General features: G+C 41.9%; 1 protein-coding gene across 1 annotated transcript; it reads left to right on the top strand.

Annotated features, from left to right (window-relative positions):
- Positions 1-948: 948 nt before the first annotated feature.
- Positions 949-22132, top strand: csnk2a4 (casein kinase 2, alpha 4 polypeptide). The gene is given in 13 exon segments (XM_048172726.1): positions 949-1487; positions 3876-4083; positions 6982-7093; positions 7447-7548; positions 7687-7737; positions 7855-7914; positions 8890-8973; positions 10468-10578; positions 10927-11010; positions 18061-18161; positions 18259-18407; positions 18530-18619; positions 21483-22132. Coding segments are annotated over 12 exon segments (1161 nt in total). The 5' UTR covers positions 949-1487; positions 3876-3982; the 3' UTR covers positions 21599-22132.
- Positions 22133-22801: the final 669 nt, after the last annotated feature.

Genomic DNA, 22801 nt, shown 5'->3' with positions numbered 1-22801 from the left:
ACGTATTTGATAGGAAATGAACAGCTAATGAGAGGTTCTGAAAGTGCTGTAATTGTTTGTGTGATCATTTTGCCTGTAGAAGGTTGTGACAGACCCAAATTATCACTGCTGCATAATTAAATTTTTCCAGTTGCCAAATATGTTAATGTAGTGATTACTTCCATTTCTGGCGTTATGGCATTTCTGCACTGTCGGAGATGTTAGCGTGTGTCTAATAAGATCGGTCACAAACATGATCCCTGCACAATCTAATGTGTAGCGTCTTATTAACTCACTGTCATACATTGTGTGCAATACATTTCTTCACCCTCTTCACGCTTCGTCCATTTTTTCGGCTGCTAAAGAAACTCTTAAGAGTCCTCGTCCGTACTCCTAACTTTTGGACCTTAAGACCTCTTTTAAGGGTTAAGATGCTTTCTGAATTACTTTTTTCTTTACTTTATTCAATTTTAAGAGAAAACACCACATTTCACAAGAATTTTCACCACAAGAATTTTCTTAGAATTTTCTCACTACACTGTCAGAAAAAGGGGTGCGGTTGGGGTATATTGTGAGCACTTAGGGTCCCATTATAAAGGGTACAACAGGTGTACTCTTGAGGGCACTGCTCCAGTGACAAGCCGTTGTACCCCTAAAGGTACAAATTTTGCACATTTTTTTTTTTCTGACAGTGTAGGAGCTAATACTTTTTTATGATTATGGACCCAGATCTCAAGCCCATTAAAGAAAACAATTACTTCAAGTCCTGCTAAAAGTGGATCTACGAGCAACTGAATCATGGGGTGACTTAGTTTTTCACACATGGCTTCTCCATTTTGGCTTTATTTTTGTTGAATAAATACTTTTGTTAAATAAATAATGTGTAATATGTCATGTGGTGTTGCTTATCTGAGGATGTATTTACCTAATTCTAAGACCTGCTAAGGACTACATTATTTTTATGTCCTGATATGTAAAACCATACAATTCAAAGAGGGTGTAGCCTACTTTCTTTTTCACTTAACTGTGTATATACAAGTTGATTATAATGCATTGTGCTATGTGCCAAAAACCCATGCTTTGACACATGCAAATGCCATGGGGATTCTTCAGTATGCACACGTGTACATAAGAAATTTAAGATTTACATTTATGAATTTGTCTTTTATCCAGAGATTTACATTGCCTTCGAGGTATACAAAATAAATAAATAAATAAATAAATAAAATGTTTGTATCCCCTGGAATCGAACCACTCGTGTTGTTAGCGCCATGCTTGCTTGTTTAGCCATGTGAAAAGAAAAAACACACTTAAGTCAGTGTAGGTCAGTCAGCATTTGCCTGTTTGTGCGCTGTGTTTGGCGCGTGCGCTGTCAACGCCGAGCAGCTCTCAAACAGCCATGTTGAGTCTCTGAGACAGAAATGACTCAATAAACCAATGAAATAAGGATATATACCTCCAGAACGGGCTGGACATAAGCGCATCAGCACTCTGCGATCATCGAACAGGTAAATGCGTTTGTGTAATGCTATAGTGAAGAAGACTAGTAGTGCTGGGATGAGGAAGCCGGTAGTTGCTCGTGAATTGTGCTGAAGAAACTCATCACACATTTATTACACTGTGCTTCAGATATGTGTTTGTATCATTTCTATAACACATGATGATAATCCTTATCAGTAATCTGTGCTGAAGTGGACATAATATCTCTTAACCAGTGAATCATTTGCAATTTCTCTTATTTAGAAATAGCTTAATAATATTATGGCAAGCTGGTTTAACATCTAATCAGTTGCAGAATGTAAATTCAAGTTAACATAATTAAATAAATAAAAAAATTCTCTAATTAAAATGCTATGTAATAATGCATCATACAAATAATTGAACAAAGTAAATAAAATCACAATTATTCCTATTCAAACTTTGAATCTCTACCACTCTTCAGTTCACCACAAGATTCAAAAACATTACAGAAACTCGTATAAATCCCCAACATAACTGAATATTAAACATGAACATGTCTCCTTTTACTGAAAAACACATAAAATAACACTTAATCCCTTGCAAAGCATGCTGGGAACTACAGATCCACTGCCCAGTTAGTTGTGGCAACAAAAATGACTCATGTAGTTCCAACACAAATGGATTAGGCTAAGTAAACTTAAGATTTAAATATATTAGGTGGATTGAACACATTAAGTTGTGACAAGATGTTCCAAAATCATGTTATTTTAGCTCATTTTTTAATTCATTAAACTGAACAAGAGGCTTATTTGAGCTGACGATGTCATAGTGTTCAGTAGCTGATGATGTCATCTGGGTCTCCTTTTCTGCATTTAAAAAAAACTAAACTTTTCTTTGGCTTCCTTGCAAGTGCTGGTATTTCCTTCAGAAAATGCAAATCTAACTGCAATCTGATTGATTATGAAATGGGGATTTACATATTCTGACAAAGGATTTTTGATGATGCAAACCACCACATTTGTAGTTCTTTAGATCCTTTAGATTCTTCCATGAAAACAAGATATTCATTACTGAATCAAATACTAATTAAAAGGTTAGTTCACCCAAAAATTAACATTTTGTCATTATTTACTCACCCTCATGTCGTTCTAAACCTGTATGACTTTCTTTCTTCTGCAGAACACAAAAAAACAAAATACAGAAATTTTGAAGAATGTTGGTAACTAAACACTTTTGGTTACTATTGACAATGAATGGACAAAAAAAAGTACTGAAACTGTTGCTTTGAGGGTTTTTTTTTTTTTAGATTAAGTTTAAAGGCACAATATGTAAGATTTTTGGATTAAAATATCCAAAATATATTGTTGACTTGTGTACTTACATTATCCCAAATGTTTCCAAGAATGTTTAAATCTAGAGAAATAAGCAGGACGTGGACCGTGTCCGTGCGTCTCCTATCAATGACATCTTACCCTCAGTTTTCGGTTTATTTTGTAGAAACCATGGAAACACCAAAGACGCTTTAATATATTACATGTTTTATTAGACAAGGGAACAACATTTTGGATACATTTATAGACAGTTAACTAATTGTTGTTATATAGCTCAACACGTTTAGTCTTATTGTCTGAATCTCGTTTTCTTGATTTTCCCAACTGCATGTTTTACCGTGTCTCAGAGAAAAACACTATTTTGTAAAGTAGCTAACATAGTAATACAGCAGTTTTAAAAATTAATTGCATGCCATTTATCAACACAAGCCACCCAGCATATTAATATGATATTCTAAAATCAATCGATCTTACTGCAGTGTGTAACAGTGTCTCACAGCAGCCGCTGAGCGAACGTACAGAGTAACGTTATAACATAATTTTCAACAAACTCAAATGTATCTAATATGATAAACAGAGCTGCTTTACCCCACATTCACTTGACCGGAAGAAGCGGAAGTGGCGACTGTGGCATAATAAAAGCTCCGCTGCTCTCGTCTCTCAGCAGCATCGTTTCGCTCCCACAACACTAAGTTCTGCTCTGCTTCATACCACAGTAATGTTAATAATCTCATCCATGAACATGATTTCTGCCCGAGTCCCGTCCAGATTCTTTTACACCAGCTGTGAGGTAAAGACGACAATGCCCAAGATTCTGCGCTTAACCTCTGCATCATTAAGCTACGCCTCTGTTTTGAATAGGCGACCTCTAGTGGCCAAACTTTACATATTGTGCCTTTAATTAGTTCAAACAGAAAACTAAGTAATGCAAAGCTTTGCTGAACAGATGGCACACAGTAGGTGCAACAATTATCGAATGTCTCAAACTCTTTGTGGTGATTATGTTTCATAATCATTTATAACTGTATATTTAGTGAATTATCTTAAATAGTATCCTCCTGACAAAGTCTCAGATTTTCCACTTTATTTATTTTTCTCCCGCAGCCATCCAGAGGTGCTTTCATCTTCTGTGGCCTTCAGCACAACTGTTTGTGTTTTCCCATCTGATTTTTAATTTGAAACATAGTAAACACAGTGTCAAACTGTGTGTCATGTCAGGACCTGTGGCGAGTCGTGCCAGAGTCTACACTGAGGTGAACACACACCGGCCCAGAGAATACTGGGATTATGAATCTCATGTTATTGAGTGGGGGTATGTATTACTAATGCATATGTAAAATAACTGAAACTGTTTTGCAAAAACAGGCAGTTATTTTAGATACCACTGAAAATTCACAGAAATGTAAAAAAAAAAAAAAGTAATCAAATGCAAAATAACAATGCATAGTCTTCACTGTATAAATTAAACATAGATCAATCCTTGTTAAAGTTCCAAAAGTTATTCAGTCAAGAGTAGTGAGTGATTTTGGCTGCGTCCGAAAACTGGAAAATGCTGCCTTCTGAGGACACATTTCAAGATAGGAAGGCATCAAGGCATGTCCGAATCCAATGTTAGCTTCACTTCCTGTCTCATGAGATACCTTCCTCAGATCGATTTTTGAAGGAAGCATGGATGTATCCTTAGCTGCCTTTGATATCCCACAATCCTGTGCTTTCCATTCTGTGACAGTTGAGCTAGAAAAATAAAGATGGCGTCCGAAAGTTGCGTTTGCTGCTCAGTTTGTGTATAAATGTACGATTTTGACCAACATATTTCAATTTTGATATCATTTATATCGAGAAATTACTACTGTAATAATTAAATATTTGTTTAGTTCTTACCAAAGCTCGCGCTATATTGCTGTAGATCATTAAACTGTTACGCTGCCTCAGAAGTCTGTCCGAAATCAGTTTCGTGAGGTACCTTCATGCACAAACGCTGCCGTACAAGTCATTCTCTTATAAGACAGCGAGGCAGCAAGACAGCTACCTAGGTTTTCGGACGCAGCCATTCTGTCTTTTGTTGTTTGATTAACATTAATGACAGACAGCTGCAGGTTTATATTAGGCTGCTGTCACTCTAAGAGCTAATGCATGGATCCTGATACACATGCATTTTCTTCTCAACTGTTTATGTTCATTTAAGACATAAATGGCTTGAGGATACTCACCAATATGGGCATTTTAAAGGGAAAGAAGACATCAAAGAGTGTTCAATTCAGTTTTTGCGCGCTGTCTGAGATGCAGATTTCTGGACGCACACTTGTTTGCGCATCTCACACAGCGCTTGATGAATTGAATTCCCTTTCACGTCTTCAAGTGCTTGAATATTTCTATTAGCAAGGCTTAAACTTTCATGACTGGCCCGTCAACTGGCCCGAGCATCATTCACGTTTGTTCATGTTCTCACAACACTGCGTTGCTAGTATTCATAAAAATATTACCCGCCAACTGGCGATTGACACTGTTTCATATACTCAATAGATTTTACTTTCACATTTTACATATGTACACCGATCAGGCATAACATTATGACCTTACATTATGGTATCTGCACCAAGATCCTTTAAGTCCTGTAAGTTGCGAGGTGGAGCCTCCATGGATCGGACTTGTTTGTTCAGCACATCCCACAGATGCTCGATTGGATTGAGTTCTGGAGAATTTGGAGGTCAAGTCAACATCTCAAACTCGTTGTTGTGCTCCTCAAACCATTCCTGAAGCATTTTTGCTTCGTGTCAGGGCGCATTATCCTGCTGAAAGAGGACCACAGCCACCAGGGAATACCGTTTCCATGAAAGGGTGTACATGGTCTGCAACAATGCTTAGGTAGGTGGTACGTGTCAAACTAACATCTACATGGATGGCAGGACCCAAGGTTTCCCAGCAGAACATTGCCCAAAGCATCACACTGCCTCCGCCGGCTTGCCTTCTTCCCATAGTGCATCCTGATGCCATGTGTTCCCCAGGTAAGAGACGCACACGCACCCGGCCATCCACGTGATGTAAAAGAAAACGTTATTCATCAGACCATACCACCTTCTTCCATTGCTCCGTGGTCCAGTTCTGATACTCACTGTTGACTCTTTCGGCGGTGGACAGGGGTCAGCATGGGCACCCTGACTGGTCTGCAGCTATGCAGCTCCATACGCAACAAACTGAGATGCACTGTGTATTCTGACACCTTTCTATCAGAACCAGCATTTACTTCTTGAGCAATTTGAGCTCCAGTAGCTCATCTGTTGAATCGGACCACACGGTCCAGCCTTCGCTCCCCACGTGCATCAGTGAGCCTTGCACGCCATGACCCTGTCGCCGGTTCACCACTGTTCCTTCCTTAGGCCACTTTTGACAGATACTGACCACTGCAGACCGGGAAACACCCCACAAGAGTTTTGGAGATGCTCTGACCCAGTCGTCTAGCCATCACAATTTGACCCTTGTCAAACTTGCTTGTCAAACTGCCCATTTCTCCTGCTTCTAACACATTAACTTTGAGGACAAAATGTTGCTGCCTAATATATCCACCCACTAACAGGATGCCGTGATGAAGAGATAATCAGTGTTATTCACTTCACCTGTCAGTGCTCATAATGTTATGCCTGATATATATATATATAGTCAGACACATGAACAATATAATGTTCCTCCTTGTCCATATTGCATATAAACATATGCCTTTTTAAAAAAAACTTTTAAAATTTTATTTATTTATTTTTTTGTATTGGTTTGCTGTACATAAATGCAAGATTGCAGTGATATCTTTAAAGGGGCAAACACTATCAGTTTGCATGGTTTCTTAAGTTCATGTTTTGTTTGAGTTGTTAAATTTTTCCCTCGTGCCAAAGTTTCTAGATTCATCAGATTCTGCCGGAAAGAGGCAGTTATCAGGGGCTCTGCACACATGTTTTGTTTTTCCTCTTCAGTTCATTGATTAAATGCTTCTGCAGCTCTCATTGTGGTTCAGACTTGCCCTGCTGTAGCCATTTTGCTTTTAGAAGAGCTCTTTTGACTTCAGTTTTGAGTTTTGTTTTGTTCTCAGTAACTTGACATGTTCTGAGTTTATTTGAAATTATTGGCTGATCACATGATTTTTCAGTTAGATTTGATCATATATGGCATGTTAAAATGACTTAAATGACCTTAAAAACTTGGATTTGAATATATTTCCCAGCAATCAAGATGATTTTCAACTGGTCCGCAAGTTAGGCAGAGGAAAGTACAGTGAAGTGTTTGAAGCAATCAACATCACGAACAATGAGAAAGTAGTGGTGAAAATACTAAAGGTAAGAACAATTCCTCCTGATTCTGTGGTAAATAAAAATGGATTATCCAAGTACAAAAATGAATGCTTTTGAAACCATTATTTTCTCAGGTGTCAGATATTAAAGTGGCAAATTGGCGTCCACAGTTATTAGAGCATTTACTGTTAACACAAATGGCTTCTCAATATCAAAAGCACACAGACAGAGGTGTCAAAAGGTGAAATGGATACACATATAACCAGACTCTACTCTCTTTTTTAATTCTTTGATGCGATGACGACACTGATCCCTTCCATTGTGAAAAATCACTACCACAACATTTAAAAAGCTGTTACAGACACTTTGTCATACCATTGAGAATTCTCTTTTTTTAGCCTGTGAAGAAGAAGAAGATAAAGCGTGAAATAAAGATTCTTGAGAACCTTCGAGGAGGTCCAAATATCATCTCCCTCCTAGACATTGTCAAAGACCCAGTGGTCAGTATTCAGAACGCTTGCTTGTGTGTGATATTCGTGATATAAAAACAACAATCAAATTATACTATAATGGCTTTTGAGTATTTATTTCGTTCTGATGTTACGTAAGAAAATTAAACACTTTTTTTCACATTGCAGTCTAGAACACCTGCCTTAGTTTTTGAACATGTGAACAACACAGATTTTAAGGTGAATGTCAATCTCAAATAATCTCAGTTATGTTAAATCTGTCATTTTATTACTGATCTACAACAACAGCAACAAAACTGTTATTTAATTAGTTCCTTTTTTGCTTGTTTTTACCAGCAACTGTATCAGACACTGACAGACTATGACATTCGCTTCTACATGTATGAGATTCTAAAGGTAAGTTAAATGGCCTTAAATAAGGCTATAACTCACTAGGGACTAGCTTGTTTGTGAACTAATGATGATTGATGGTTTCAAATGATGGTTTCATAGGCTCACTGAAGAAACGTGCCTCTACCTTCAGCCGTTTCCAGCTGAAATGAACACTAGTGGCAGTAAAACTTTTAATCCTTTTCAAACAAATTATAATTAGAGGGACAGATTATCGATTAATAAAGACTTATTTTTGCACGGTTCCTTGCACAATACTATGTTATGACCTCAAAACACTTTTACCATAGTGCATCATTTGTAAACTACACTTCTGCACCATGTGTGTGTGGCTTTTCTGACGTAGTAAATTTGCTCAGTAGCTCACCTGGTACAAGGTTGCCCTTGTGATATGAGTCCTGTGAAACACAAGTCATGATAAAAGACTTGTAGAAACAAGTTTCTTCAGCAAATGTGTTTTTATCTTGTGTTTGCCTTTGTTAACACACTATCTGTTAGGTTTAGTGTTTGTGAAACATTATTTTCAAAAGCGTTAGAGCATTAACCTTTTAGCAGAACTGCTGCGATATGTACAATGACCGACATAATAAAATGTTGCCAGATTCACATTCATCTGTTTCGGATAAAACCGAACACGGACATTTCGCTTTGAATGTGTAGTGAAACGCAAGAAGCAACATAATATCATTTTGCAGAAACAGGTATGTTTTTCCAGTGAGCATGGGTTACAATATGGACATTAGATACTCAAAATCAGTTATTTAAAAAGCTTTTATCACAATTAATGAAATGTAAAGTTCAATTATGTCAATAAAGTTTTCTTCATAGCTTAAAAAAATAAAAGTAATTAGACACCACAAGTTTTTACATCAAGCACCTTATTGTTTTTGTATTGTCCTTTAGCATTCCTGTATATCATTTTTTATTCCTTTAATAGCTTTGGAGGTTTTGATATGAAGTCATGTTTTTATGTGTCTCTAGGCGTTGGATTTCTGTCACAGTATGGGTATTATGCACAGAGATGTCAAACCACACAACATCATGATTGATCATGAGCACAGAAAGGTATTTATATCTCACAATTCTGACTTTATTTCTCGCAATTGCGAATTTATATCTCTCAAATCTGACTTTATTTCTCGCAATTGCGAATTTATATCTCTCAAATCTGACTTTATTTCTTGCAATTGCAAATTTATATCTCACAATTCTTTATTTCTCGCAATTGCGAATTTATATCTCACAATTCTTTATTTCTCGCAATTGCGAATTTATATCTCACAATTATTTCACAATTGCTAATTTATATCTCTCAAATCTGACTTTATTTTGCGCAATTGTGAATTTATATTTCACAATTCTTTATTTCTCTCAATTGCAAATTTATCTCACAATTCTGACTTTATATCTCGCAATTGCTAATTTATATCTCACAATTCTGACTTTATATCTCGCAATTGCGAATTTATATCTCATATCTCACAATTCTGACTTTATTTCTCGCAATTGCGAATTTATATCTCACAATTCTGACTTTATTTCTCGCAATTGCGAATTTATATCTCATATCTCACAATTCTGACTTTATTTCTCGCAATTGCGAATTTATATCTCATATCTCACAATTCTACCTTTATTTCTCGCAATTGCGAATTTATATCTCACAATTCTGAATATTTCTCGCAATTGCAAATTTATATCTCTCAAATCTGACTATATTTCTCGCAATTGCGAATTTATATCTCATAATTCTAACTTTATTTCTCGCAATTGCGAATTTATATCTCACAATTCCAACTTTATTTCTCGCAATTGCGAATTTATATCTCAGAATTCCAACTTTATTTCTCGCAATTGCAAATTTATCTCACAATTCTGACTTTATTTCTCGCAATTGTGAATTTATATCTCACAATTCTAACTTTTTTTCTCGCAATTGTGAATTTATATCTCATATCTCACAATTCTGACTTTATTTCTCGCAATTGCGAATTTATATCTCATATCTCACAATTCTACCTTTATTTCTCACAATTGCGAATTTATATCTCACAATTCTGACTATTTCTCGCAATTGCAAATTTATATCTCATAATTCTAACTTTATTTCTCGCAATTGCAAATTTATATCTCACAATTCCAACTTTATTTCTCGCAATTGCGAATTTATATCTCACAATTCCAACTTTATTTCTCGCAATTGCGAATTTATATCTCACAATTCTGACTTTATTTCGAATTTATATCTCATATCTCAAAATTCTTACTTTATTTCTCGCAATTACAAATTTATATCTTACAATTCTGACTTTATTTCGCCCAATTGCGAATTTATATCTCACAATTCTAACTTTATTTATCGCAATTACAAGCTTATATCTCTCAATTCAAGGCAGAATACTTGCAATTGCGAAAAAATAAAGTCTTTTTTTGTTGTTGTTGCGGAAACAAGCTTCAATGGAAGGTCATGTATCATTAAGCCTGTATACATTATCATTATCTGGATGGATGGATGAATGGATGGAAAAGAAAATGACTTCGAATGCTGTCATGTTTCAGTTGCGTCTTATTGACTGGGGACTGGCTGAATTCTATCACCCAGGACAGGAGTACAACATCAGAGTCGCCTCTCGCTACTTCAAAGGCCCAGAACTACTGATAGATTACCAGGTCAGACTTATTACCATTTGTGCGTATAGCAATGTCTAACTGAGGAAAATGTGTTTTGTTGTTAGTTTCACCATTAATATATTTATTTGGAACAATACTATTTGGTACAGATTGGTATTGTTTTTACTAGGGGGGTATATATTGATTAGAAAGGTCTTGTGTTAATTAGTCACCACCCTGTAAAGTCTTTCAGCCTTTTCAAACTGTTTATTTTCTGAGGATGGTTACCCAACCGCTCTCTTTAGACTTTGATTGCTGAAGCTTGGCCCAAAAAAAGTTAAATAAATCTCTTTAAAAAACTGCAGTCAATGGCAGCTTTTAGAAACCTGAAACACTTCTTTTTAAAAGATGTAATACTACAGTCTTGATAGGTGTCCCCTGAATGTGTCTGTGAAGGAGCCATTTTTCCATGGACATGATAACTATGATCAGGTAAATATAATATGGGACTTGATCAATAGGTAGTTCAAGTGACGGCTGTTTGATATTTGGGTTGAATTACTTCTTTTAACTGCACTGGTGGCATAATGTTGATTTCCACAAAAAATTATAATATATAAAAGCATAACCATAAGACATAAACAATATGCATGTTGACTTGATTTTAGTGTGACAAAAATCACTCATTATATTCAATTTTACAACATTGTTGCATTGACAGTAAGTAATGCCTAAAACACCAAAACGACTGTAAAAATGACCCGGAATTGAACCCAGAATATTCTTTGAACCTTTTATTTATAGAGCTGTTATGAAGGCTGGAATACACTACACGATTTTCGCGTTGTATAGCAGTCATTTCATCATTTGAGGGCAAATGGTGACAGAAAACGCTGGAATTGGAGTCAAGAAATTTTTGTTCTTACCTTTTACAGTCTGAAAGGGCTATTCAGGATCAACTTGATTTTACCGTCGACAATATATAACATGACGATGCGCAAGAGCCTTTATGTAAACATATCATGTGGTGTTCGTCCAATCAGTGACACTGACACTGCAAAAAAAGGACATTAATCCAGGGTTAAGGCATTTACAGTGTGAAATGGCAGTTAATAAATACCCAGGATTAATTGTTAACGCCGGGTAAATTATGAGCAATGCGAAACATGAAGCAAGATAACATACTCGGTTACGTACGTAACCTCGGTTCCCTGAGATACGGGAACGAGTACTGAGTATGGGGAAAAGCTCCTTTTTCCTCCTCGCTGAAGCCTTTTTCAATAGCGCAGTGTAACTGCACGTCTATTGGCTCAAAGGAATGAAACTCTTTGAACCAATGACGGCGCGGCATAGTCGTGCGAGCCTATGGCGAAACAGCGCGCCAACAAGCCCGCCAAAACGGGCGTGGCTTATGGCTATATAAGCCGGTGTTTCGCCATGGGATTCAGTTAAAACTCGACTGAAGCGACGACACTGAGCCGCAGTGTCGAGGCACGGCATAAAACGCAGTACTCGTTCCCGTATCTCAGGGAACCGAGGTTACGTACGTAACAGAGTACGTTCCCTTTCGATACTCTCACTCATACTGCGTATGGGGAACGAATACAATCACGCCGTGCCACGACAGGGAACGACAAAAACATATCATGGGCGCGAGGGGGCCCAGAGGATACGTGAGGGGCCAAAGCCATCGAACCCTAAGTACACAGGAGCAGGGAGACCCCTGAGGAGGCGTGACGACGGGGCTCGAAGAGGCCGTCGTATCACACCGAGAGGACCCGAGCATGTAAGGTCGGGATGTCCAAGTTGTAAAACCTGACAAAAGTGGACGGCGAGGACCAGCCGGCCGCGTCACAGATGTCTTTGAGAGAAACGCCACTAGACCACGCCCAGGATGAGGCCATGCCTCTAGTGGAATGGGCTCTTACTCTTATGGGGCAGTCCAGGCCCATAGAGAAGTACCATAGAGCAATCGCGTTGACTATCCAACGCGAGAGGCGTTGCTTTGAGACCGGAGACCCCTTGGTGCGGCCTCCAAAGCAGACGAAGAGCTGGTCCGATTGCCTGAATGGTTCGGACCGTTCAATATAGACCCTCAATGCCCTGACGGGGCAGAGCAATTGCACCTCTCGCTCATCCAAAGAAGGAGGTAGCGCCGAGAGGGAAATGATCTGTGCTCTGAACGGGGTCGAGAGCACCTTGGGGATATAGCCGTGTCTGGGTTTCAGAACGACCTTAGAGTCGTTGGGCCCGAACTCAAGGCATGCAGGGCTCACAGAGAGGGCCTGCAGGTCGCCGACACGCTTAACCGATGCCAGTGCGAGTAGCAGAGCGGTTTTGAGTGTTAAGGGCCTGAGATCAGCTGACCGCAGTGGCTCAAAGGGTGGACCTTTGAGGGCTGCAAGGACAGTGGAGAGATCCCAAGAGGGAACGGTAAGTGGTCTAGGGGGGTTAAGACGCCTAGCACCTCTTAGGAAACGGACAATGAGGCCGTTTCTTCCCACCGTCTGGTCAGCGATAGGGGCGTGAAACGCTCCAATGGCTGCAACGTAGACCTTGAGCGTGGAAGGGGTGAGACCTCTGTCCAGCTGTTCTTGGAGGAAAGACAGTATCTGAGATATGTCACTCTCCACAGGGTCGACGCTGCGCATTGAGCACCAGTCAACGAAGACCGACCATTTCTGAGCATAGAGACGCCTGGTAGACGGAGCTCTAGCTTGAGAAATGGTGTGCAGAATGTTCCCGGGGAGATCTATCGGCTCCCATCGAGGGACCACAGGTGCAGAGCCCATAGCTCGGGCTGGGGGTGCCAGATCGTCCTGTTTGCCTGAGAGAGGAGGTCTCATCTCAGGGGGATTGGCCATGTGGCTCTCGTGGAGAGCCTGAACAGCTCCGAGGACCAGATTTGGGTCCTCCAGAGTGGGGCCACCAGGAGGACTCTGTGTCTGTCTTCCCTGATCCGTCTGATGACGCAAGGAATCATCGCGATCGGGGGAAAGGCATACAGGAGGAGCCTGGGCCAGTCATGGGCCAGCGCATCCATTTCCTTTGAAAAGAAGGTTGGGCAGTGAGAGCTGTCTTCTGAGGCAAAAAGGTCTACCTCTGCCTTTCCGAAGATTTCCCATATCTTTTGTACCGTCTGGGGATGGAGCATCCACTCGTCCGAGGGGACATTGCTCCGTGACAGCATGTCTGCCCCTAGGTTCGATTTCCCAGGTATGTGGGTCGCTCTGAGCGACCGTAGCCTGAGCGCTGCCCATTCGAGGAGGCACTTTGTCAGGGCACAAAGGCGGCTGGACGACAGGCCTCCCTGGTGGTTTATATACGACACGACCGTCATGCTGTCCGATTGGACCAGGACGTGGTGTCCTTTCAGGAACTTCTGGAACGCGGCCAGGGCGCATTCTACTGCCAGCATCTCGAGGCAGTTGATGTGCAGATGGCTCTGCTCGAGGGTCCATGAGCCGAAGGCCGGTCTGCCCTCAAAAACGGCTCCCCAACCCGTGTTGGAGGTGTCCGTCGAGAGCACCTTCCTTCTTGACACCGCCTGAAGGGGAACTCCACGCTTGAACCAGCTGGGGTCTGTCCAAGGTCTCAGAGCTGTGACAAAGGCCTGATTGACCCTGACTAAGAAGTGGCCATGCCGCCAAGTATGCAGTGGAACCCTGAGTTTCAGCCAGTATTGCAGAGGCCGCATTCGGAGGAGGCCGAGCTGCAGTACCGGGGAGGCGGAAGCCATCAGTCCCAGCATCCTCTGGAAGGACTTCAGAGGGTAACGGACATTGTTCCTGATCGATACCGAGAGCTTCTGAATCGTCAGAGCGCGCTCTGGAGAGACTACAGCCCTCATATGGACTGAGTCGAAGACTGCGCCCAGAAACGTGATACATTGGCTGGGGAGCAGCGAGCTCTTGGCAAAATTGACCCTGAGTCCCAGGCACTGAAGGTGGCTGAGGAGCATGGATCTGTGGTGTTCTAGCTCGGTATGAGACTGGGCCAGTATGAGCCAGTCATCGAGGTAATTCAAAACTCGGATTCCCATCTCTCTCAGAGGGAGAAGCGCCGAGTCCATGCACTTGGTAAACGTGCGGGGAGCTAGAGACAGCCCGAAGGGCAGGACCTTGTATTGATAGGCCAAACCCTCGAAGGCGAATCTCAAGAATCACCTGTGGTGGGGGGCTATCTGGATGTGAAAGTATGCGTCTTTCAGGTCCAGTGAGAAGAACCAGTCCTCGGGGCGGATCTGCGCGAGGATCTGCTTCAATGTTAGCATTCTGAACTTCCGTCTCATGAGGGAGAGGTTCAGAAGCCTGAGATCTAAGATGGGTCTGAGACCGCCATCTTTCTTTGGGACAACAAAGTAGTGGCTGTAGAAGCCCGACTCGCTTTCTGCTGGGGGAACAATTTCTATGGCTCCCTTCTGTAACAGAGACGTCACTTCTGCACGGAGGACATGCGCGTCGTCCGCTATGACTGAAGTGGTGACCACACCGCTGAAGCGTGGGGGCCTTCGGGCGAACTGCAGAGAGTAGCCGCGGGATATGGTCCCGATGACCCACTGTGACACTCCTGGGATGGCTTGCCAGGCCTCGACCCATGTGACCAGGGGCTGAATAGCGTCCGGTGACAGACTGCTGTGCAGGGGTCTTTGCACCGTCGTTACAGGATGAGGAAATTTGCTCTCTTTTTGGGAATTTAAAAATATTGGGTTCGCCATTAAAACGGCGGTTTGTGTGGGCGCAACCTCTGTGGGCCCAGGGCACGTAACCCAATGATTCCCAACACCCGGAACTAAGCGAGGTGGCGGGGAATGCGTGCGAGAGAGCTTTTGGGGTGGTCCGGCCGTGGCGAGATCTAACCCCATCCTCTTTCTTCCTACTTGATCAGGAAGACGCCGGAGGCGTCGGGTCCAGCACTATCCTAGGCCGGGGACCCTGGCGTCTCGGGAGCGTGGAGCGCTTCGCAGGGCGGGCTCGCTGGCGCTGCTCCTTAGGTGGCGCTGCTTGAGATGCGGAAGGGGCGGGTTTGCTCTGGAGCTGGGTCGGCGCAGGTTTGGACCGACTTGCAGCGGATGAAGAGCTGGAGCGCTTTGGCAAGAAATGTCGCATTGCTTGGGACGATTTCTGCGCAGCGGAGAAGCACTCAGTGAACCCTTCCACAGCTGGCCCGAAGAGACCTGAGGGTGAGACAGGGGCGTCCAAGAAGGCCATCTTGTCTGCTTCCTTAATCTCTGTGAGGTTGAGCCAGAGATGGCGCTCCAACACAACCAAGTTGGCCATGGACCTTCCTATGGCCTGGGCCGTGGTCTTCGTGGTGCTGCGTAGGTCACGGAAGGCCGGCGCGTCGAGTCCAGACTCGTCCAGGGTATGGAGGAGTTTGGCCTGGAAGACTTGAAGGATGGCCATCGTGTGGAGCGCTGATGCAGCTTGTCCCGCTGAGGAGTACGCTCGGCCGGCAATGGCGGAGGTCGTACGGCAGGGCTTGGAGGGAAGGGCCCTCTTGCTTTTCCAGCCCACGGCCGCGGGCAGGCAGAGGTGAGCGGCCACGGCCTCGTCCAGCGGCGGCATCTGCTCGTAGCCCTTTTCACGTGAGCTGTCAACCGAGGTGAGAGCCGCGGGTGATGAAGTGCGAAGGCGGGCGGAGTAGGGAGCGTGCCATGACTTTGTGAGCTCCGCGTGGACCTCAGGAAAGAAGGGCGCAGATCGCTGGCGAGGGGTCTGGCGGGGCCCCGGCAGATACCACTCATCCAGCCTACTGCGAGTCGGCTCTTCGGGTGTGGCCCATTCTCGGGCGAGCTCCTCGACGGCCTTGGAGAGGATGCGGAGTAATTCGGGCTCCTCTGCCTCGCTGTCTCTTCCTGGCCGGCTCGCGGGAGGAAGAAGACGGGAAGGCGCGGGAGGCGGAGCCGCTTTCAGTGAAGAAAGCGATCCTAGCGCGGAGAGAAGCGAGATTCATGCACTCGCAGTGCGGGCATGAAATCTCGGTGAGTGCGGCTTCTGCATGGGGCTTGCCCAGACATCCGACGCACTCACCATGGCCGTCATCGTCCTCAAGCGTGGCGCGGCATTTGAAACAACGCCGCCACCGTTAAAACGGCGCTTGGGTGGGCTCTTTTTGAGCGGTATAGACCGCGGAAGAAGCTCTTTAGCAGCGGCGGAGAATCCGCTTGAAGGCGCTTTAAAAGCTCGCCGGATGGCAGCAGGAGACTCGCTGAGAGCGAAACCGGAAGCTCGCAGCGGGCGGTCGAGAGCGGCGCTCTGGGCAGCAGTCTGCCGCAGGCGGCGATCTTCAGCTGTCCTCTGCGAAGCCTCTTCTACAGCGGAGAGAGAGCTCGTTCCAGCGGCGAAGGCGATCAGCAGGAATCCAGCGAAGCGTAGTCGTCGCTGAAGGAGAGAGAACTGAATCCCATGGCGAAACACCGGCTTATATAGCCATAAGCCACGCCCGTTTTGGCGGGCTTGTTGGCGCGCTGTTTCACCATAGGCTCGCGCGACTTCGCTGCCGTCATTGGTTCAAAGAGTTTCATTCCTTTGAGCCAATAGACGTGCAGTTACACTGCGCTATTGAAAAAGGCTTCAGCGAGGAGGAAAAAGGAGCTTTTCCCCATACGCAGTATGAGTGAGAGTATCGAAAGGGAACCCAGGATTACCTGTTTAACCGAGGTATAGAATGATCCATGGGTTAACATGTTCACGTGTGAAACGTCCTTTAGCGTATGATAACTAGTTTTGCTCTGTATCCATTTGCAAAGTCGGCAAGTGTATGATCCTTAATATTTGAAAATCTGTTTATTTGTGTTGTGAATTCCAGCCTTAAAGGGATAGTTCACCCAAAAATGAAAATTATCCCATGATTTATTCACCCTCAAGCCATCCTAGGCGTATATGACTGTCTTCTTTCAGATGAACACAATCAGAGATATATTTAAAAATATCCTTAGTCCTCCAAGCTTTATAATGGTTTTGAATGGGGGGTCACATTTTGAAGCCAAAAATAATGCATCCATAAAAAAAGTAATTTTGTATGACTCCAGGGTTTTAATAAGGGCCTTCTGAAGCAAAGTGATGCATTTTTGTAAGAAAAATATACATATTTATAACTTTATAAATTCAAATATCTAGCTCTCGGCGGACAACCATACGCAGAATGCTCAAGTTGATTTCGAGTTTATATTAACCCACTGGAGTCATATGGATTACTTTTTTATAGATGAATATATACATCTATATAGTCATATACACCTAGGATGGTTTGAGGGTGAGTAAATTATGGGATAATTTTCATTTTTGGGTGAACTATCTCTAAGTAATATCATACTCAGAATCATCCTATTGTTACAGTGTCTCTTTCACAGTGTCTTTGTTGTTATGTATATATTGTTACTGTATAATAAAATCGATAACAATATGTAAGTGCAAGAACCTCTAAATATGAGCACTGCAACATAAATAAACGTTGTTGTTGGTCGTTACTTTTGGGATTCTTTTTGTAATCATTGTATTGACTGAATTAATTACAGTGTATGTTCCTATTTCTTCAAAGTTGGTGAGAATTGCCAAAGTTCTTGGAACAGAAGATCTTTATGATTGCATTGATAAATACAACATCGAGCTGGAGCCTCGATTTAATGACATTCTGGGAAGGTGAGCCCTCGTTATGCCTCTTTCATTCATAACCCGACATTGTTAGCGTTATCTTCTCTGAGTTCATTTAATCTGATTTACTTCTGCTTCATGTTAGACATTCCCGCAAGCGATGGGAGAGGTTTGTTCACAGTGAAAACCAACACTTGGTCAGTCCTGAAGCTCTTGACTTTCTGGACAAGTTGTTGCGTTACGACCATCAGACCAGACTGACTGCGAGAGAGGCCATGGAGCACCCCTACTTCTGTAAGAGCCTCTTAATTATTACATTAGTGCATAAAGCACCTGTGCTACCGAAAATTTTAATTGCTTATACTAAAGAATACTAGTATTTTTTATTCATTCTAACATCTTGCTCCTTGCCTTAGTCCCTGTTGTGAAAGACCAGTGTCGCATGGCAGGATCAGCTAATGTGCCGACAGTGAACACCGCAGTGAGCACTGCTACTATGATAACAGGTGATTTAACCAGCATATGAAACTTTAAAGCACATGCTTTAAATCATTATAATCATAATGTTAATATGTTTAATATAAATATTAAATGATCCTGTACCATCCTTCGGATGAGACGCCGTCCCTCAGATGAGACGTTAAACCGAGGTCCTGACTTCCATCCAAGTGGATGCTGCCCACTTGTGGTGGTTGAGGAGAGACTCCTGATATGACTGTAAAGTGCTTTGGGTGTACAGTAGTACACAGGAAAGCACTATATAAATGGCTCTTTCATTCATCCATAATATTATAATGATTTAAATATGGAAAATTCCTTTAAGCATAATTCAAAGAATCAACATAACAAAAGAATTATTGTTTTATACTGATCAAAAATTCTAAGCAGATTTAATCGTACTTTAAGAGTATTTACACGACAACATTGTCAAAACGATCCCCGTTCATACGAATTTGTGGAAATGACTAAAAACACTGTATTCTGCTGCTAGGCCAGTAGATGGCGATATCACTTTGTTAAGAAAGACTACGGGCCCTATTTTAACAATCTATTTTAAGCACGTGGTCTGAAGCGCATGGCGCTGGTGCACTTAGGGCATGTTTGAATCCTCTTTTGCTAGTTTAATGAGGGGAAAAATGGTCGCCATGCCAGGTGCATGGTCCAAAAGGGTTATACCTAGTCTCTTAATGAGTCATGGGTGTGTTTTGGATGTAACATGCAATAAACCAAACAGAGTCTCATCTCCCATTCCCTTTAAAAGCCAGGTGCGCTTGCATCATGGCCGATTGCTATTTACATGGCGGAATTTGCAAGTTGAAAAACTGAACGCTTCTCCAGAGATGAATCCTTTTATTTTTAAAGTCCCCCTGTGGTGAAAAATCAAGTTTTTAATGTTGTTTATATGTCTATGTAGTGTTTTTAATATGCTTTAAGACAAACCATGTGTAAATTCATAAGTCAACACCATTGCTAAGTATTTTCTCCTTAAAACTGCAGTGAAAAAAGGACAGTCTCAAACCCGCAGTCTGAAATCGCTGGTGTTTCTTACGTCACAAACTACCTTGTAACCAATCACGTCAACGTGCCGGCGGGCTTTAGCATATCATTAACCATGAGCGCTCTGAAGCTGGAGAGTCTCAAGAGAACATCCTGGTATATTTTTCTGTTGATATAAAAAATTGTGTAGATTTGGCAATATGGTGGGTGTATGATGTAAATAACGATGTTATAATGAACTATATGCCTTTCTCCACTGACATTAAGGTGTTCAAAGAGTTTCTAAGGATACTGAATGTTAGAAGGCAGCTGTCTGACTCACGAACAGGGACATGGTTTGTGTAACATTAGCAACATGTTATTAGCTGTTTGATACCATAGTCAAGAATTAATCATATTAATTACCATTACGGCATTGTAAAAACAGTACCATTGTGCAGCATTTACTCATTTTTATTCAGTAAGTTGAGTAAAAGTTGACAGAGTGGATCTCTTGAGCTTGTGCAAGTGAGTGGAGGCGGGGCTAATTAACATATTCATAGATCTGCATATAATAAATGAGGCAAGGGTGTAGAGTTACATTCTAGCTATTTTACAACAAATTTTATGAACATTTTTTTCACAGGAAAAAGTGTTTAAATGTGTAATTTTGGTGATCAAAGATAAGTTTTAAGGGACACAGTTATTGACTACAGGGGGACTTTAATATCTGGCATGTTTGTGTGCTGCTGCACGTCCCTGTGTGTAACAAGCAGAGTTTACGAGCGTTGTGCACCTGCCTATAGGTGCATATTACTAACACACTCTTTAAATAACAAATACATACTGCCCCACTGACTTTAGACCAGGTTTTTGTTGGTCAATGGAGCAGTCTATTTCAGTTCCTCAAAATAGCAACACGCCAACAACGCACCTGAACACACCTTGTTTTCAGACCAGCACACTCATGGGCGCTCATGCATTTGCTATTTAAACGTGGCGCTGGACGTGAAAATGATAACTGCTTCGGGCTGAAACTAGCAAAGAATGCTTGCCTGGCGTCACATTGCACCGGGTGTATGATAGGGCCTTACGCACCTAGACTGAACATGTAATCCGCATGATGACACCGTTTTCACAAATTCACGTTTTTGTAGTTTACACAAATATGATAATGGTATCATTTTAAAAACTTGCACTTTGAAACCCGTTTCCAAAAGTTAGCGTATTCAGGCCCCCAAAACACTGTTGTTTTGTAAATGAACGCCAAAACATTAAAAGAAAAAATACTTTTACTCAGCGAGGATGCATTAAGTGACAGTAAAGCTTTTTACATTGGTACATAAATGCTTCTTTTTAACTTTCTATTAATCAAAGAATCCTGAAAAAAAAAAAAAATGCATCGGCGTTTCCTCAAAAATGTTAACAATGTTTTCAACATTGAAAATAATCATAAATGTTTTTGAGCAGCAAATCAGCATATTAGAATGATTTCTGAAGGATCATGTGACACTGAAGACTGGAGTAATGATGCTGAAAATTCAGCTTTGATCACTGGAATAAATTACATTTTAAAATATATAAAAATATAAAACAGTTAGTTTAAATTGTAAAAAATATTTAACAATATTAATGTTTTCACTGTATTTTTGATCAAATAAATGCAGCTTTGTTGAGCATAAAAAGCGTCTTTCAAAAACAAAAGAATCACCAACCCAAAACTATTGAATGCTAGTATGTCTGACTATTGGTGTATTAGACAAGAACAGTGTCATAACTTTTGATCACCCTGTTCACAGCATGACATGGCTAAAATTTGAAGGAATCTACATAAAAAGTACCGCTGGTGTCGCTTGAGGGTTTGAGATTGCTCTTTTTCCCTTGTTTGATCAGGAATCGCTGCACTCCCAGCCTCCACAGCTCTAGGGCCCCTGACCGGCTCTCCCATTCTCATGGCTCCCAGCAGCCTAAACCCTCCAGTGCCTGCAGCCACAGGAGCCGCCCAGTGACGCCACTGTACCAACCCTGAATGAAACCCGCTGAGGTCTCTGGGACTGTTAGATACAGCTCTTCATCACCACCCCACTCAGAGCAGCATGAGTTTACCTGAAACTGAATGCACTTCATCATGAGACGTTCACCTTCATGCATTTAGCTCAGGCAAAGGTGCGCAGGCTGTGTTCAAAAAGAGAAACATCCCGTGTGATATTACATACATTGTCGTGCCATTAAAAAGCTTAGCTTTTACTTAAAAATTGAGTATTCGGAGCAAATGAAGCACGCTGTGGCACAGTATTTCCCTCAGCATTCAGTGAGCAGATCCTCTCTCAAGTGTGAAATGATACTGCCGTAGTTTGGTGCTGTTTACTGTAGCTCACATCAGGTCACACCAGCCGCGTTTACTCGACACACAGCAGAGTCTTCAGCTCCTCTCACTGTGGAAAATGGCAATGCTGTGGCATATTTTATTTTTGTATAAATACAGCAATCCATAAAACGTCCCTATTCCACAATCCAGTAATAAAGAATCACTGCTTATCAAGTCTTTGTACTCACTTCATTTGACTGAACCAGAATTAAGTGTGGCCAGGGAAATATAGCGACCAATACCAAGCAATTCTGATGGGTTGACCCTTATTTAGGGGTTCAATCGCGTAGCCTGACGGGGGCGCTACAGTGGCTCATAATGGCTCATAACTCCTGAACCATTAGGCCCAGGCTCAAGTGTATTATATTGTTGGAATCCTTGACTCAAGGCGGAGAAGATGCATGCCACTCGTGGGATTGACAAGATGGGATTCACTCGTCGAAATTTTGGGGTATTTTGTGTTTTTTGAAAAACCTACTTTTGCGAACTAGTCCTAGGTTTTTCGCCCGATCGGAACCAAACCAGTACAGAAATGTTCTTTGGTATCTGAATATCAATAATTATCAAAAAAACTTTTGATTCACTCTCGCTAAGGGGCGCCAAAACGTACGATGTGGGCAGAGCCACTTTTACTAAAATGGCTATAACTCGAGAACGAAATGAGATATTTGCACCAAACTCGGTTCACGTGTGTATAGGCTCAATCTGTGGTCACGATAAAAAAATTGCATCGATTGGACACTAGCTGGTGCTATAACTTGAAAAACATGAAAACAGCTGTAACTATGCAACCGTTAGTCAGATCGACTTGAAATTTGGCATGCAGTGTCTTGGTCGAAGGGGG

Source organism: Megalobrama amblycephala, linkage group LG21 (genome assembly GCF_018812025.1).
Source record: "Megalobrama amblycephala isolate DHTTF-2021 linkage group LG21, ASM1881202v1, whole genome shotgun sequence".
Lineage (NCBI taxonomy): Eukaryota > Metazoa > Chordata > Actinopteri > Cypriniformes > Xenocyprididae > Megalobrama > Megalobrama amblycephala.
Note: the sequence above shows the minus strand (reverse complement) of the source record. Positions and strands in the feature narration are given on the sequence as shown.